General features: G+C 41.9%; 1 protein-coding gene across 3 annotated transcripts; it reads left to right on the top strand.

Annotated features, from left to right (window-relative positions):
• Positions 1-1,877: 1,877 nt before the first annotated feature.
• On the top strand, positions 1,878-14,900 carry LOC109901111 (T-cell ecto-ADP-ribosyltransferase 2-like). Of its 3 annotated transcripts, none has more exons than XM_031837723.1 (5): positions 1,878-2,077; positions 4,595-4,627; positions 5,074-5,161; positions 12,114-12,820; positions 12,965-14,900. In XM_031837723.1, the coding sequence occupies exons 3-5, from the start codon at positions 5,102-5,104 to the stop codon at positions 13,101-13,103; spliced, it is 906 nt and encodes a 301-aa protein (XP_031693583.1). In that variant the 5' UTR covers positions 1,878-2,077; positions 4,595-4,627; positions 5,074-5,101; the 3' UTR covers positions 13,104-14,900. The 3 variants fall into 3 exon arrangements, with proteins under 3 accessions (XP_031693583.1, XP_031693584.1, XP_020352733.1); XM_031837724.1 differs by having other exon boundaries at positions 1,884-2,077; positions 4,523-4,627; XM_020497144.2 differs by having other exon boundaries at positions 1,902-2,077; positions 4,460-4,627.
• Positions 14,901-15,114: the final 214 nt, after the last annotated feature.

Genomic DNA, 15,114 nt, shown 5'->3' with positions numbered 1-15,114 from the left:
GTTGATGGCTGTTTCTCAGGAGCGTGGTGGTGCAGTTACCTCTTTTTGGAGGGAGCAGGTCATTCAGTGGATGGTCAAGAGTGTGCATGTCCTTTACCAGATGCACTGCAGCCTGCTCTGCAGTGAGGGGAGCTGTGGTTGGACTGCTCCAACTCTGGAGATGATCCTCAAGGCCCTCCTCTGCATCCTATCTAGTTGGGCCTGGGGCTTTTTAATGCATCCAACTAACAGCACTCCACCGTTTTCCAGACAAGGTCTGACCAGTATAGTATAGACTGTGACCAGATCTTCAGTGGGTAGGCCATTTCTGGCAAGACCATTCAGAAAGTGCAGGCATTTTGAGGCCTTCCTCACTGACTGCTCCACATGTGTGTCACCACTGAGGTTAGAGTCTAGATGAAAACCAATACACTTGGTTGTTGTTACCACTGTTTTTTCCTGTCCTTCTAGGATTAGTGTTGCGGGTTGTGGATGGTCTCAATAATAACATATCCGAATTTCCACTGACTTTTTCCCATTCAGGAGCATGTTTTTGGATGTGGCCCACTCTTCCAGCTGCTTTGCCTCCAAGCCCATGGACATTTCCTCTTTGATGCTGGTTAAAGGTATGGCTCGGGACAGCCCTACATCATCCAGTGTCCAGTGTCAATGAAGACAACTTTTCAGGTGGACATGTGAAGGAGAAACAGATATGGTGAAACCACGCCCCCTTGTGGCACACCAGAGGTGACCTCTGACCAAGTGCTAAAAGTACCATTTGCCATCACCCTCTGCATTCTTCCTGTGGTGTAGCTGTGGAGCCAGCCTAGTAACCTTGGACAGAGTTCAGTGTCAGACAGATGTTGCAGGAGCTTTGCGTGATCTACTCAGTCAAAGACTTTGGACATATCAGCAAGTAGCTATCAGCCAGGAGTGTGTGGCTTTAACAAGGGCGGTAGTAGTGCTGGACTTTGGTAGGTAGGCATACTGATTTGTGCACTCAGATAAAACTGTTGGCATTAGGTATTTTTTATGAAGCTCTCCTGGATTTTTCCAAGGAATGACGTCCAGTCGGATTCTGGCTAGGCTACAATACCTTCAGAAAGTATTCATACCTCTTGACTTGTACCACATTTTGTTGTTTTACAGCCTGAATTCAAAATGTATTAAATATTTGTTTTCTCTCACCCATCTACACACAATACCCCATAATGACAAAGTGAAAACATGTTTTTAGAATTTTATTGCACATTTATTGAAAATGAAATACAGATATGTTTCACACCCCTGTATTCACACTCCTGAGTCAATACTTTGTAGAACCACCTTTGGCAGCGATTACAGCTGTGAGTCTTTCTGGGTAAGTCTAAGAGCTTTCCACACCTGGGTTGTGCAACATTTGTCCATTATTCTTTTCAAAATTCTTCAAGCTCTGTCAAATTGGTTGTTGATCATTGCTAGACAACCATTTGAAGGTCTTGCCATAGATTTTCAAGTAGATTTAAGTCAAAACTGTAACTTGGCCACTCAGGAATATTCACAGCCTTCTTGGTAAGCATCTCAAGTGGGGATTTGGCCTTGTGTTTTAGCTTATTGTCCTGCTGAAAGGTGAATTCATCTCCCAGTGTCTGGTGGAAAGCAGACTGAACCGGGTTTTCCTCTAGGATTTTGCCTTTGTTTAGCTCCATTCCGTTTCTTTTTTTATCCTGAAAAACTCTCCAGTCCTTAATGATTACAATCATACCCATAACATTAAAATATGGAGAGTGGTACTTAGTAATGTGTTGTATTGGATGTTCCCCTAACCCAACCATAACACTTTGTGTTCACTACTGTCAAAGGCTCAGCCAATCGTTACATAACAGCAGAAAGCAGCGCAGCACCGTTGCTGAAGAAAGAGGAGACAACCAACTTACTAGTTACAGCATCAGCGCGCCTCTGGAAAGTCAGCTTGTCAGTTACAGCAGCGCGTCCCCTGAACGATAACGAAGAGGTAATTTTAGGTGAGAAGCCTGACCACGGAGACCGGGGTGAGAAGGTGATGAAGCGTACTTCATGAGCTGTAACCGAATAACTACTGGCTTTTGGAACGTTTGAGGTGAGGGAGAAAGTGTGGTGAACAAGTATTAGCACTGTTAAGTATCTTGCTAGCTGGATCGAAATCTCCGTTACCTAGCCAGAGAAATGTTGTGCAACATTAGCCAACTTATCTGATAAATAATTGTGTTTATGGTGTGAAAATTAGCTTGCTAATAAAGTCAGATAGTTAACATCAGATGAGCTAACATTAGTAACCTAACCAATTCGCTATAGTATTAACTTGTATACGACTCCTTGCAGTTATGCCGAAAATTCTCCCCACCCTTCTAATTTCCTTAATTGTGTGGCTAGAGTCAAATACTTTCTGTGTCACATATCAGAGTCAAACACTTTCATTAGAACAAACTTCAAATCAGGATAGGCAACCGAAATGAATAATTCATGTATGTGTTATATTAAACATGGAGGTACGGGCGACATGGGCAGCCACCCAGGGCGACATCAAGGGGGCGCCCCCGATTCGGGCGCTGAAGGGGGGGTTCGCCCAGGGTGCCAAACAAGCCAGACATAAACACTTGAAACAAATTGTCAAACAGAAAACTGCCACTAAGATCAGTGAAATGTAGGCTAAATTGACAACGGAGTGAAGAGCAGAAATCTCAACCCGCGTGCAAGTTGCAGCAAGCATGTTGCAGCAATGAAAAATTCTTCCCCCTTCGCCTTCTTCATTGCAGCGATTTGCTTGCTGCGACTTGCTTGCTAGTTGAGATTTCTGCTCTTCACTCGATTTACGACACAACACCGTTCCTCAAGTTATAACGCGTTAGTTGCTTACTGGACCCTGGCAATCTGTGTGAAATGTTAACCAGTTAACTAACAAACGAACTAACCACTATCTGTTAACTAATGTTTTCCCTCTACATTATGTGGCTAATTTTCAGAATGAGAGAATTAGATGAAAATGGGGGCGTTGCTTGTAAAACAAGTGGATTCAGGGATCAAGTGTAGCTGGAGATGGACCTGGCTTAAACTGGATGCCACTATAGATGTGGAAGGAACACCACACCCTTTCGCTCTTTCTCACTTTTGCTGGCACATTGTAGAACAGATGTCCACAGGCAGAAAGTGTACAATGTAATAGTGTGCATTGTAGCCCAAATATATTGTTTTTGTTGTGTTGAATTTGACAGTAACGTGCGAGTAAGGGGGGATTATACTTTGTTTTACTCAGTGAACTTTATTTTTGCACACATGTAGCCTTGTGCACTTGATCGATGTCTATAGTAGCCACTATAATATAGCAAAAAGAGAATGCTTGTTTGTTTCATTCTATTTCTACTTTAAGATGTATTTTCCCAAGTGGAATATATATGTGTGGTCACAAACATTCTATTATAATGGCTAACTGCAATATTAATGTGTTTTTTTAAAATCAAGACTTGAGTGTCATTTGCAGTAAAGTCTAGGCAACAAATGACATTGGATTGCTTTCTTTACATTTTGTAGCTGTGAGTTAGGTTCACATTAACCACTTTTTTTTACACACAGAGACTGATCATGTAGATTATATTCTTTGTTGTTTAATTTAACATTTCCCCCTAGCAGGGATTTTTTTTTTGCATGTTTCAATGCAACAAAAAAAAGTGTCACCTTTTTGGGACCTCACCAGTTTGCATCCCTGCTTTGTGGTTGAATCTGTGTTTGACATTTTCTGCTCGACTGAGGGATAATTGTATGTGTGGGATACAGAGATGAGGTACTCATTACAAAATCATGTTAAACACTATTATTGCACACAACGAAAGTCCATGCAACTTATTTTATGACTTGTTACGGACATTATTACCTCTGAACTTATTTAGGCATGCCATAACAAAAGGGTTGAATATTTATTTTGATTTTATATTAATTTATAATAAAAAAAACACACAATTCCACTTTGCCATCAAGGGTTATTGTGTGTAGTCCCTGGACCAAGTTTGTTAAACCCAGGAGTATAAAAGGGCTACATACCGGGCCACGATCAGTATGCAAATGTGGAACGTTGCAGACAGAAATGCCATTGCATCACAGGAAGCTGCTGAGGGGAGGACGGCTCATAATAATGGCTGGAATGCAGTGAATGGAATGGTATCAAACACATTAAAACCATGTATTTGATGTGTTCGATAGCATTCCATTAATTCCGTTCCAGCCATTACTATGAGCCCGTCCTCCCCAGTTAAGGTATTACTGTCCGACTGTGTCATAGATAGTCTGACTCTGTATGTTTGTTCATTTAATTTAGATTTATTGTATCAGGCAAAACCCCAAATCACTACTGACAACCATTGCACGGCTTGGTAAAACTGCATTAGGCCCATTGCCAACCCAAACTATGGTATAAATGGGGGGGGGGGTGATACTTTTTTTGTTTGTTATTTCCTCCTCCAGTCAGGAGGAAGGAAAAGGAGTTGCTCTGTAAAGATAAGGACCTCGGTTTCCTTCCATTTTTGGTCATCAGGGAGTGAGTGGAAAATATGTGCAAACGCCCCCGAAGAGAGGCACACTGATATTCTCTCATTCTGTTATTTAGTCTACCCAAGGAGAGCACCACACGACTCTGAAGGTATGTGTCCAAATCATATCTTTCATGTATTATTTTGATTGTCTCATGTTATGTTTGTTAGGTTATAGGGCCTTTTATAACAGTGAATTGTAGGCCTATAGTTTGAGTCATTAATAGTAGAACTTACTCAATTAAAACAGTTGTAGGCTACTTACACTTGAGTCTAGGAACATACCACACTGAAAATATCTATGTAGTAGATGCATCAACTTTCAGAATAATACCTGTGAGAAGGGGCAGTAGTTGTGTAGTTAAACATTGCCTGGACATTTTGTGATGAAAGACACCTAAATGTTGTAAAACATACAGTAAAATTGTGTCTGTGTAAGTTTAAGATTCTTGTTTGCTATTTATAACCTCACAATGTAATTTACTCTCAATTGCATTTTGTTTCTCATCTCTGATCTGTCCCATCTCCTCTCAATCCCTCATTCATTGGTCACCAGAACACACAGGGCAGCCATTGCTGGGAAAATGCAGGGCCAGAGAGAGAAGACATTCATATTGATCCTTGTTGCTGCGCTCTCTCACAGGGTAAGAGTTTTGACAAATGTTTTGTTGTTGTAAGATTGAATTGATTGAACCCAGTTGTGGAAAAAGTACCCAATTGTCATACTTGACTAAAAGTATAGATACCCTACCGTTCAAAATTTGGGGTCACTTAGTTGCAAAATGAATAGGAAATATAGTCAAGACGTTGACAAGGTTATAAATAATTATTTTTAATTTAAATAATAATTGTGTCCTTCAAACTTTGCTTCCGTCAAAGAATCCTCCATTTGCAGCAATTCTAGCCTTGCAGACCTTCAGTATTCTAGTTGTCAATTTGTTGAGATCATCTGAAGAGATTTCACCTCATGCTTCCTGAAGCACCTCCCACAAGTTGGATTGGCTTGATGGGAACTTCTTATGTACCATACGGTTAAGCTGCTCCCACAACAGCTCAATAGGGTTGATATCCAGTGACTGTGCTGGCCACTCCATTATAGACAGAATACCAGCTGACTGCCTCTTCCCTAAATAGGTATTGCATAGTTTGGAGCTGTGCTTTGGGTCATTGTCCTGTTTTAGGAGGAAATTGGCTCCAATGAAGTGCCGTCCACAGGGTATGGCATGGTGTTGCAAAATGGAGTGGTAGCCTTCCTTCTTCAAGATCCCTTTTACCCTGTATAAATCTCCCACTTTACCACCACCAAAGCACCCCCAGACCATCACATTGCCTCCACCATGCTTGACAGATGGCGTCTTTTAATAATCTTTTAGCATCTTTTCATTTTTTTCTCCATCTCACGAATGTTCTTCTTTGTGATCCGAACACCTCAAACTTAGATTTGTCTGTCCATAACACTTTTTTCCAATCTTCCTCTGTCTTGTGTCTGTGTTCTTTTGCCTATCTTTTTTTTTTATTGGCCAGTCTGAGATATGGCCAGCATCCCGGTGTCGCCTGTCACGATCGTCGTAAGAAGCGGACCAAGATGCGCAGCGTGGTGTGAATGCATCATTTTAATAGATGATGAAAAACACGAAGTAAACTGTACAAAACAATAAACGAATAACGACCGTGAAGCTATAATAAGAACTGTGCTGACACAAGCAACTAACATAGACAATCACCCACAACCCACAATGACAAAACAGGCTACCTAAATATGGTTCCCAATCAGAGACAACGACTAACACCTGCCTCTGATTGAGAACCATATCAGGCCAAACACAGAAACACAGAACTAGACATCCAACATAGAATGCCCACTCAGATCACACCCTGACCAAACAAAACATAGAAACATACAGAGCAAACTATGGTCAGGGTGTGACATCGCCTCTTCACTGTTGACGTTGAGACTGGTGTTTTGCGGGTACTATTTAATGAAGCTGCCAGTTTAGTACCTGTGATGCGTCTGTTTTTCAAACTAGACACTAATGTACTTGTCCTCTTGCTCAGTTGTGCACCAGGGTCTCCCACTCCTCTTTCTATTCTGGTTAGGGCCAGTTTGCACTGTTCTGTGAAGGGAGTAGTACACAGCGTTGTACGAGATCTTCAGTTTCTTGGCAATTTCTCACATGGAATAGCCTTCATTTCTCAGAACAAGAATAGACTGACGAGCTTCAGAAGAAAGTTATTTGTTTCTGGCCATTTTGAGCCTGTAATCGAACCACAAATGCTGATGCTCCAGATGCTCAACTAGTCTAAATAAGGCCAGTATTATTGCTTCTTTAATCAGCATACACCAGTTTCCAGCTGTGCTAACATAATTGCAAAATGGTTTTCTTAAGATCAATTAGCCTTTTAAAATGCTAAACTTGGATTAGCTAACATAATACTTACTTTTTTTTATACTTCCGGCGCCGACAGAGATGGCCGCCTCGCTTCGCGTTCCGAGGAAACTATGCAGTTGTTTTTTTTTTACGTGTTATTTCTTACATTAGTACCCCAGGTCATCTTAGGTTTCATTACATACAGTCGAGAAGAACTTCTGAACATAAGAGCAGCGTCAACTCAACATCAGTACGACCAAGAATATGACTTTCGCGAAGCGGATCCTGTGTTCTGCCTTTCACCCAGGACAACGGAATGGATCCCAGCCGGCGACCCAAAAAAACGACTTCGTAAAAGGGGGAAACGGAGCGGTCTACTGGTCAGACTCCGGAGACGGGCACATCGTGCACCACTCCCTAGCATTCTTCTCGCCAATGTCCAGTCTCTTGACAACAAGGTTGATGAAATTTGAGCAAGGGTAGCATTCCAGAGGGACATCAGAGACTGTAACGTTCTTTGCTTCACGGAAACATGGCTCACTGGAGAGACACTATCGGAGTCGGTGCAGCCAACTGGTTTCTCTACGCATCGCGCAGACAGAAACAAACATCTTTCTGGTAAGAAGAGGGGCGGGGGCGTATGCTTCATGGTTAACGTGACGTGGTGTGATCATAACAACATACAGGTACTCAAGTCCTCTGTTCACCTGATTTAGAATTCCTCACAATCAAATGTCGACCGCATTATCTACCAAGGGAATTCTCTTCGATTATAATCACAGCCGTATATATTCCCCCCCAAGCAGACACATCGATGGCTCTGAACAAACTTTATTTGACTCTTTGCAAACTGGAATCCATTTATCCGGAGGCTGCATTCATTATGGCTGGGGATTTTAACAAGGCTAATCTGAAAACAAGACTCCCTAAATTTGATCAGCATATCGATTGCGCAACCAGGGCTGGAAAAACCTTGGATCACTGCTATTCTAACTTCCGTGACGCATATAAGGCCCTGCCCCGCCCTCCTTTCGGAAAAGCTGACCACGACTCCATTTTGTTGATCCCTGCCTACAGACAGAAACTAAAACAAGAAGTTCCCGCGCTGAGGTCTGTTCAACGCTGGTCCGACCAATCTGATTCCACACCCCAAGACTGCTTCCATCACGTGGACTGGGATATGTTTCGTATTGTGTCAGACAACAACATTGACGAATACGCTGATTCGGTGAGCGAGTTCATTAGAACGTGCGTTGAAGATGTCGTTCCCATAGCAACGATTAAAACATTCCCAAACCAGAAACCGTGGATTGATGGCAGCATTCGCGTGAAACTGAAAGCCCGAACCACTGCTTTTAATCAGGGCAAGGTGACCGGAAACATGACCGAATATAAACAGTGTAACTATTCCCTCCGCAAGGCAATCAAACAAGCTAAGCGTCAGTATACAGACAAAGTAGAATCTCAATTCAACGGCTCAGACACAAGAGGTATGTGGCAGGGTCTACAGTCAATCACGGATTACAAAAAGAAAACCAGCCCAGTCACGGACCAGGATGTCTTGCTCCCAGGCAGACTAAATAACTTTTTTGCCCGCTTTGAGGACAATACAGTGCCACTGACACGGCCCACAACTAAAACATGCGGACTCTCCCCAGCCGCGCCCTCAGAGCATGCTCAGACCAGCTGGCTGGTGTGTTTACGGACATATTCAATCAATCCCTATCCCAGTCTGTTGTTCCCACATGCTTCAAGAGGGCCACCATTGTTCCTGTTCCCAAGAAAGCTAAGGTAACTGAGCTAAACGACTACCGCCCCGTAGCACTCACTTCCGTCATCATGAAGTGCTTTGAGAGACTAGCCAAGGACCATATCACCTCCACCCTACCTGACACCCTAGACCCACTCCAATTTGCTTACCGCCCAAATAGGTCCACAGACTATGCAATCTCAGCCACACTGCACACTGCCCTAACCCATCTGGACAAGAGGAATACCTATGTGAGAATGCTGTTCATCGACTACAGCTCGGCATTTAACACCACAGTACCCTCCAAGCTCGTCATCAAGCTCGAGACCCTGGGTCTCAACCCCGCCCTGTGCAACTGGGTACTGGACTTCCTGACGGGCCGCCCCCAGGTGGTGAGGGTAGGCAACAACATTTCCACCCCGCTGATCCTCAACACTGGGGCCCCACAAGGGTGCATTCTGAGCCCTCTCCTGTACTCCCTGTCCACCCACGACTGCGTGGCCACGCACGCCTCCAACTCAATCATCAAGTTTGCGGACGACACAACAGTGGTATGCTTGATTACCAACAACGACGAGGCGGCCTACAGGGAGGAGGTGAGGGCCCTCGGAGTGTGGTGTCAGGAAAATAACCTCACACTCAACGTCAACAAAACTAAGGAGATGATTGTGGACTTCAGGAAACAGCAGAGGGAACACCCCCCTATCCACATTGATGGAACAGTAGTGGAGAGGGTAGTAAGTTTTAAGTTCCTCGGCTTACACATCACAGACAAACTGAATTGGTCCACCCACACAGACAGCATCGTGAAGAAGGCGCAGCAGCGCCACTTCAACCTCAGGAGGCTGAAGAAATTTGGCTTGTCACCAAAAGCACTCACAAACTTCTACAGATGCACAATCGAGAGCATCCTGTCGGGCTGTATCACCGCCTGGTACGTCAACTGCTCCGCCCACAACCGTAAGGCTCTCCAGAGGGTAGTGAGGTCTGCACAACGCATCACCGGGGGCAAACTACCTGCCCTTCAGGACACCTACACCACCCGATGTCACAGGAAGGCCATAAAGATCATCAAGGACAACAACCACCCGAGCCACTGCCTGTTCAACCCGCTATCATCCAGAAGGCGAGGTCAGTACAGGTGCATCAAAGCTGGGACCGAGAGACTGAAAAACAGCTTCTATCTCAAGGCCATCAGACTGTTAAACAGCCACCACTAACATTGAGTGGCTGCTGCCAACACACTGACTCAACTTCAGCCACTTTAATAATGGGAATTGATGGGAAATGATGTAAAATATATCACTAGCCACTTTAAACAATGCTACCTAATATAATGTTTACATACCCTACATTATTCATCTCATATGTATATGTATATACTGTACTCTATATCATCTACTGCATCTTTATGTAATACATGTATCACTAGCCACTTTAGCTATGCCACTTTGTTTACATACTCATCTCATATGTATATACTGCACTCAATACCATCTACTGTATCTTGCCTATGCCGCTCTGTACCATCACTCACTCATATATCTTTATGTACATATTCTTTATCCCCTTACACTTGTGTCTATAAGGTAGTAGTTTTGGAATTGTTAGCTAGATTACTTGTTAGTTATTACTGCATTGACGGAACTAGAAGCACAAGCATTTCGCTACACTCGCATTAACATCTGCTAACCATGTGTATGTGACAAATAAAATTTGATTTGATTTGATTTGACAACGTGCCATTGGAACACAAGAGTGATGGTTGCTGATAACGGGCCTCTGTACCCTATGTAGATATTAGAGGTCGACTGATTATGATTTTTCAACGCCGATACCGATTATTGGAGGACCAAAAAGGCCAATACTGATTAATCGGCTGATTTTTAAAATGTATTTGTAATAATGACAATTACAACAATACTGAATGAACACTAATTTTAACTTAATATAATACATCAATAAAATCAATTTAGCCTCAAATAAATAATGAAACATGTTCAATTTGGTTTAAATAATGCAAAAACAAAGTGTCGGAGAAGAAAGTAAAAGTGCAATATGTGCCATGTAAAAAAGCTAACGTTTAAGTTCCTTGCTCAGAACATGAGAACATATGAAAGTTGGTGGTTCCTTTTGACATGACACTTCAATATTCCAAGGTAAGAGGTTTTAGGTTGTAGTTAATATAGTATTTATAGGACTATTTCTCTCTATACCATTTGAATTTCATATACCTTTGACTACTGGATGTTCTTATAGGCACTATAGTATTGCCAGTGTAACAGTATAGCTTCCGTCCCTCTCCTCGCCCCTACCTGGGCTCGAACCAGGAACACATCGACAACAGCCACACTCGAAGCAGCGTTACCTATCTCTCCACAAAAGCCGCGGCCCTTGCAAAGCAAGGGGAATAACTACTCCAAATCTCAGAGCGAATGACGTTTGAAATGCTATTAGCGCACACCCAGCTAACTAGCTAGACATTTCACATCGGTTACACCGGCCATTAGGCTGATAGGCTTGAAGTCATAAACAGCGCTGTGCTTGCGAAGAGCTGCTGGCGAAAGTGCTGTTTGAATGAATGCTTACGAGCCTGCTTCTGTTTACCATCGCCCAGTCAGACTGCTCTATCAAATCAGACTTAATTATAACATAATAACACACAGGAATACGAGCCTTTGGTCATTAATATGGTCAAATCTGGAAACTACCATTTCGAAAACAAAACGTTTATTATTTCAGTGAAGTCTGAAAGTATTTGGTTTTAAATATACTTAAGTATCAAAAGTAGAAGTAAAAGTATAAAAAAAAAATTTTAAATCCTTATATTAAGCAAAATACCATTTTCTTTTTTTTTAAATGTATGTATAGCCAGGCGCACACTCCAACACTCAGACACTATTTGCAAAAGATGCATTTGTGTTTAGTGAGTCCGCCTGACCATAGGCAGTAGGGATGACCACGAGTTCTCTAGATAAGTGTGGGAATTTCACAATTTTCCTGTCCTGCTAAGCATTCAAAATGTACTTTTGGTTGTCAGGGAAAATGTATGGAGTTAAAAGTACAATATTTTCTATAGGAATGTAGTGAAGTAGAAGTAAAAGTTGTAAAACATTTAAATTGTAAAGTAAAGTACAGATACCCCAAAAAATGACTTAAATAAAAATACTTTAAAGTACTACTTAAGTACTTTACACCACTGATTGAACCAGCCATACTGTAAGGACAGACTTCTGGGCCTGTTTCCCAGATCCAGAGTGAGCCTATTCCTGGACTCTCCATTGAGCATGATTTTTAGTCAAGAACTAGGCTCACTCTGGGTCTGGGAAACTGGCCTTGATGTACTTCATTTGAAAAATGCTTGAATTTGAACTTGGAAAATTAGGAATGTATTGTCATAACATGTTAAGTGCTATACATTGTTACACTGTGATACTACCTGTACTAAAAAGGTAACAATTATCTTTTCTATTACAGGTGACTCAGGCAAAGGTAATGGACATGGTTCCTAATGCCGTGGATGACCAGTACACTCACTGTCGGGAGCAGATGTTGAAGAAGGTTGTGGAAGGGGGTCTGCTGGAAGAAGAACTGAAAAACAGGAAAACGTATAGTGATGCCTGGGGGGCAAAGCAGTGTACAAAGTTAATCCCGGGAGGCGTCAAGCAACACACGAATGCATTAGTGGCTTATGGACATGGGGGATATGAGTTCAGAAATATGTTCAACCAAGCAGTGGAGACTCAGGGTGGGAATGTCACTGTCTATAACAGCAACTTCCAGTTCAAATCCCTCCACTTCCTTCTAATGGATGCCATGAGGCTTTTGAAGACAGAGAACTGCCAAACTGTGTTTCGTGGCTCAAGCAAAGATTATGAGGCACAAGTAGGGTCAGAAGTGCGATTTGGGAGGTTTACCTCAACCAAGGCCAAGCGTTCCGATGCGGAGGAATCTGCTTTAGACAATGGGATCCTTTTCAACATCACTTCCTGCACTGTAGTCAACGTGGATGATTACACTTGCTTCTCAGACAGCATTGATCAGCTAATATCCCCAGCAGAGGTGTTTAGGGTGGCTGAGGTAAAGAATGTAAGAAATGAAGATGACGAGTACAGAGAGATCGTTTTGACAAGTTCAAGGACTCACAGCATTGACAGCATCCGCGACTGTTACCTCTTTCCCAGGTGAGGCCAGGTTATGTAAGCGAAAAGATATGTCAACATTAGACTACCAAACAGGTGTAGACAACACAAGAGTCAAGTGTTTTTAAAATGTCTACCTTATTCTTTGGAGAATGAACGTCTGTCTTTGTCTGTTTGTCTCACCAGATCTCCTACAACTACGAGTCCTCCATCAATCACCCCCAAAGGCTCCTCTACTCAATGGCTTGGCAGTAGCCTGTCTGTTCTTGTGGTTGTGGTTGTATCTCTCTCTATCTCACTGATCACCAGGACTGATCATCTCTGATAAACTAAAGTGTTGAGCGCTAATAGATGCGGTAAAGAAGTCAATGGAACGCAGACCGTGGGGGATAGAAGGGCGCACATTCAACCAATCTGATCTAACAAAATAGATATTTGTCAAATTGTAATTTTTGATGTATTTTAACATGCCCATAATGTGCTTAATAAAGTTTGATGGATATATCTGTCTGTTTTCACGGCATAACATTTAGAAGTAGTCCCTTTTCAGGTTTAGTAGAGGTGACTGCTAAAGCCTAACTCCCATTTGTATTGACTGGTAGCATAGTTAGCATTGACTGTAATGCAGTTTAACTGTAATGCAGTTTCCTGGTGATGATGACATCAACATGTATTCAGGTTGACATCAATACCAACATTATACTCTGATTTTTACCTCAACATAGTGTGAAACACACATAAACAATAGCCTAAATGTAGGCTAATTTTGCTGGTGGCCATTGAGGAGATTCTGGATCTTTCCCCCACGACATCTTTCTCCCATGCGATGCATTTCCATGGCATTTCCATTGTTTTGGTTGAGATCCAATGACCTCTTGACTGCATCTATTGAAAAGGACAAATAGACACACACAATTGCATGTATGTAATATCAGTTTACACAGACACATAGATATTCATCAAATGTGACAAAGCGCCAACCTTTCAAACCCCTCTTAGCATAATGATATTCTCTTGAAAAATGTATTTCTTTGCATTTGATTGTTTTTGTGAGAGAAAAAAATCATGGTGAATAGATAATATTAGATAAGATGTTTTAAACAATATGTTATGCATTTAGCAAATATTTTGGTATCACAACAATTGACTGTGGGTGGGTCCAGTTTTCATAGATATAATTTAATTTTCCTCTTGTTTTGTTATCGAATAAAGAAACAAGTTGAGCATTTTTTAGTGTTGGATAGGACACCTTTTGCATCTATGCATTGAGATGGGGTGGGAAGGAGTGATAGATTAATTAAATGTATTAGATCATTAATAGTAGTAAGCTTCTCCAGCTGGAAATGACTTTACATACATTGGGGTGATAAGCATGTGCATTGAATTAATGATGTAAGGCTCATAACCTGACAGTCCAGACAAACAGTATGTATGACCTCGTAATATTTAGGTTGTGTAATATGTGTGAGGGGAAATGACTGTCATACCTATGAGGGATGTGGACAGAGAGTGCCCTTTCTCCAAGCTCAAGCCATGCTCAAAATCACAGTAGCACTAGCCTTTAGGTCTTAGTTTACAAGGTGTTTGCACTGACTCAATCACAGCTGGAGCTACACATGTTTTGGCTAATATTTCATCCTTATCCTGGAACCTGCATGTTGTGCAGGCTTTTGTTCCAGCCCAGCACCAGCTCACTGGATACAACTAATCAACCGACCATAAAGCCCTTGATTAGTTGAATCAGATGTTTTAGTACTGGACTAGAACTAAAACCTGCACACACTGTGTGACTTGGACCAGAATTGAAGGACAATTCATTTGAGTGTTGCCTCATTGAAGCACATGGGGGTTTCTGCAAAGAAGAGTTGAGGTCAAGCCTGCAAATATCAATACGCAGAGGTCCTGGTATAACTGAGGTAACTTACACTGTTCTGGGAAGTTTCTTTAGATGTTACCTTATTTCTTATTCTTACTCATATATATAAATACATATATATATATATATATTTTTAAACTGCATTGTTGGTTAGGGGCTCATAAGTAAGCATTTCACTGTAAGGTCTACTACACCTGTTGTATTTGGCTTATGTGGCTAATAAAATTAGATGTGATTTGAATTATGGTTCCAACTTCTCACCCCTTTTTTTCTAATTATAGCAGTCATCCTCATAAATCAAGTCGACAATCTATCGGCAAATCCTTTTTAAATCATTGTTATATGACGAGAAATAATGAAATTATAGACATAACATATCGGTGCTCATCGGCCATTGGACATAAACATTTCACAACAAGTTGGAAATCGCAAATTCAACACTGAGTGGTTTGGAAGGAAT

This window comes from Oncorhynchus kisutch, linkage group LG12 (genome assembly GCF_002021735.2).
Source record: "Oncorhynchus kisutch isolate 150728-3 linkage group LG12, Okis_V2, whole genome shotgun sequence".
Lineage (NCBI taxonomy): Eukaryota > Metazoa > Chordata > Actinopteri > Salmoniformes > Salmonidae > Oncorhynchus > Oncorhynchus kisutch.
This window is presented reverse-complemented; position numbering and strand designations above follow the sequence as displayed.

Excerpts from the sequence above, each read along its gene's own strand:
- LOC109901111 (XM_031837723.1), top strand. The coding sequence starts at position 5,102 with ATGCAGGGCCAGAGAGAGAAGACATTCATATTGATCCTTGTTGCTGCG. Across the intron at positions 5,162-12,113 it reads TTGCTGCGCTCTCTCACAGG|GTGACTCAGGCAAAGGTAAT; the intron begins GTAAGAGTTTTG and ends TTTCTATTACAG. Across the intron at positions 12,821-12,964 it reads GACTGTTACCTCTTTCCCAG|ATCTCCTACAACTACGAGTC; the intron begins GTGAGGCCAGGT and ends TTGTCTCACCAG.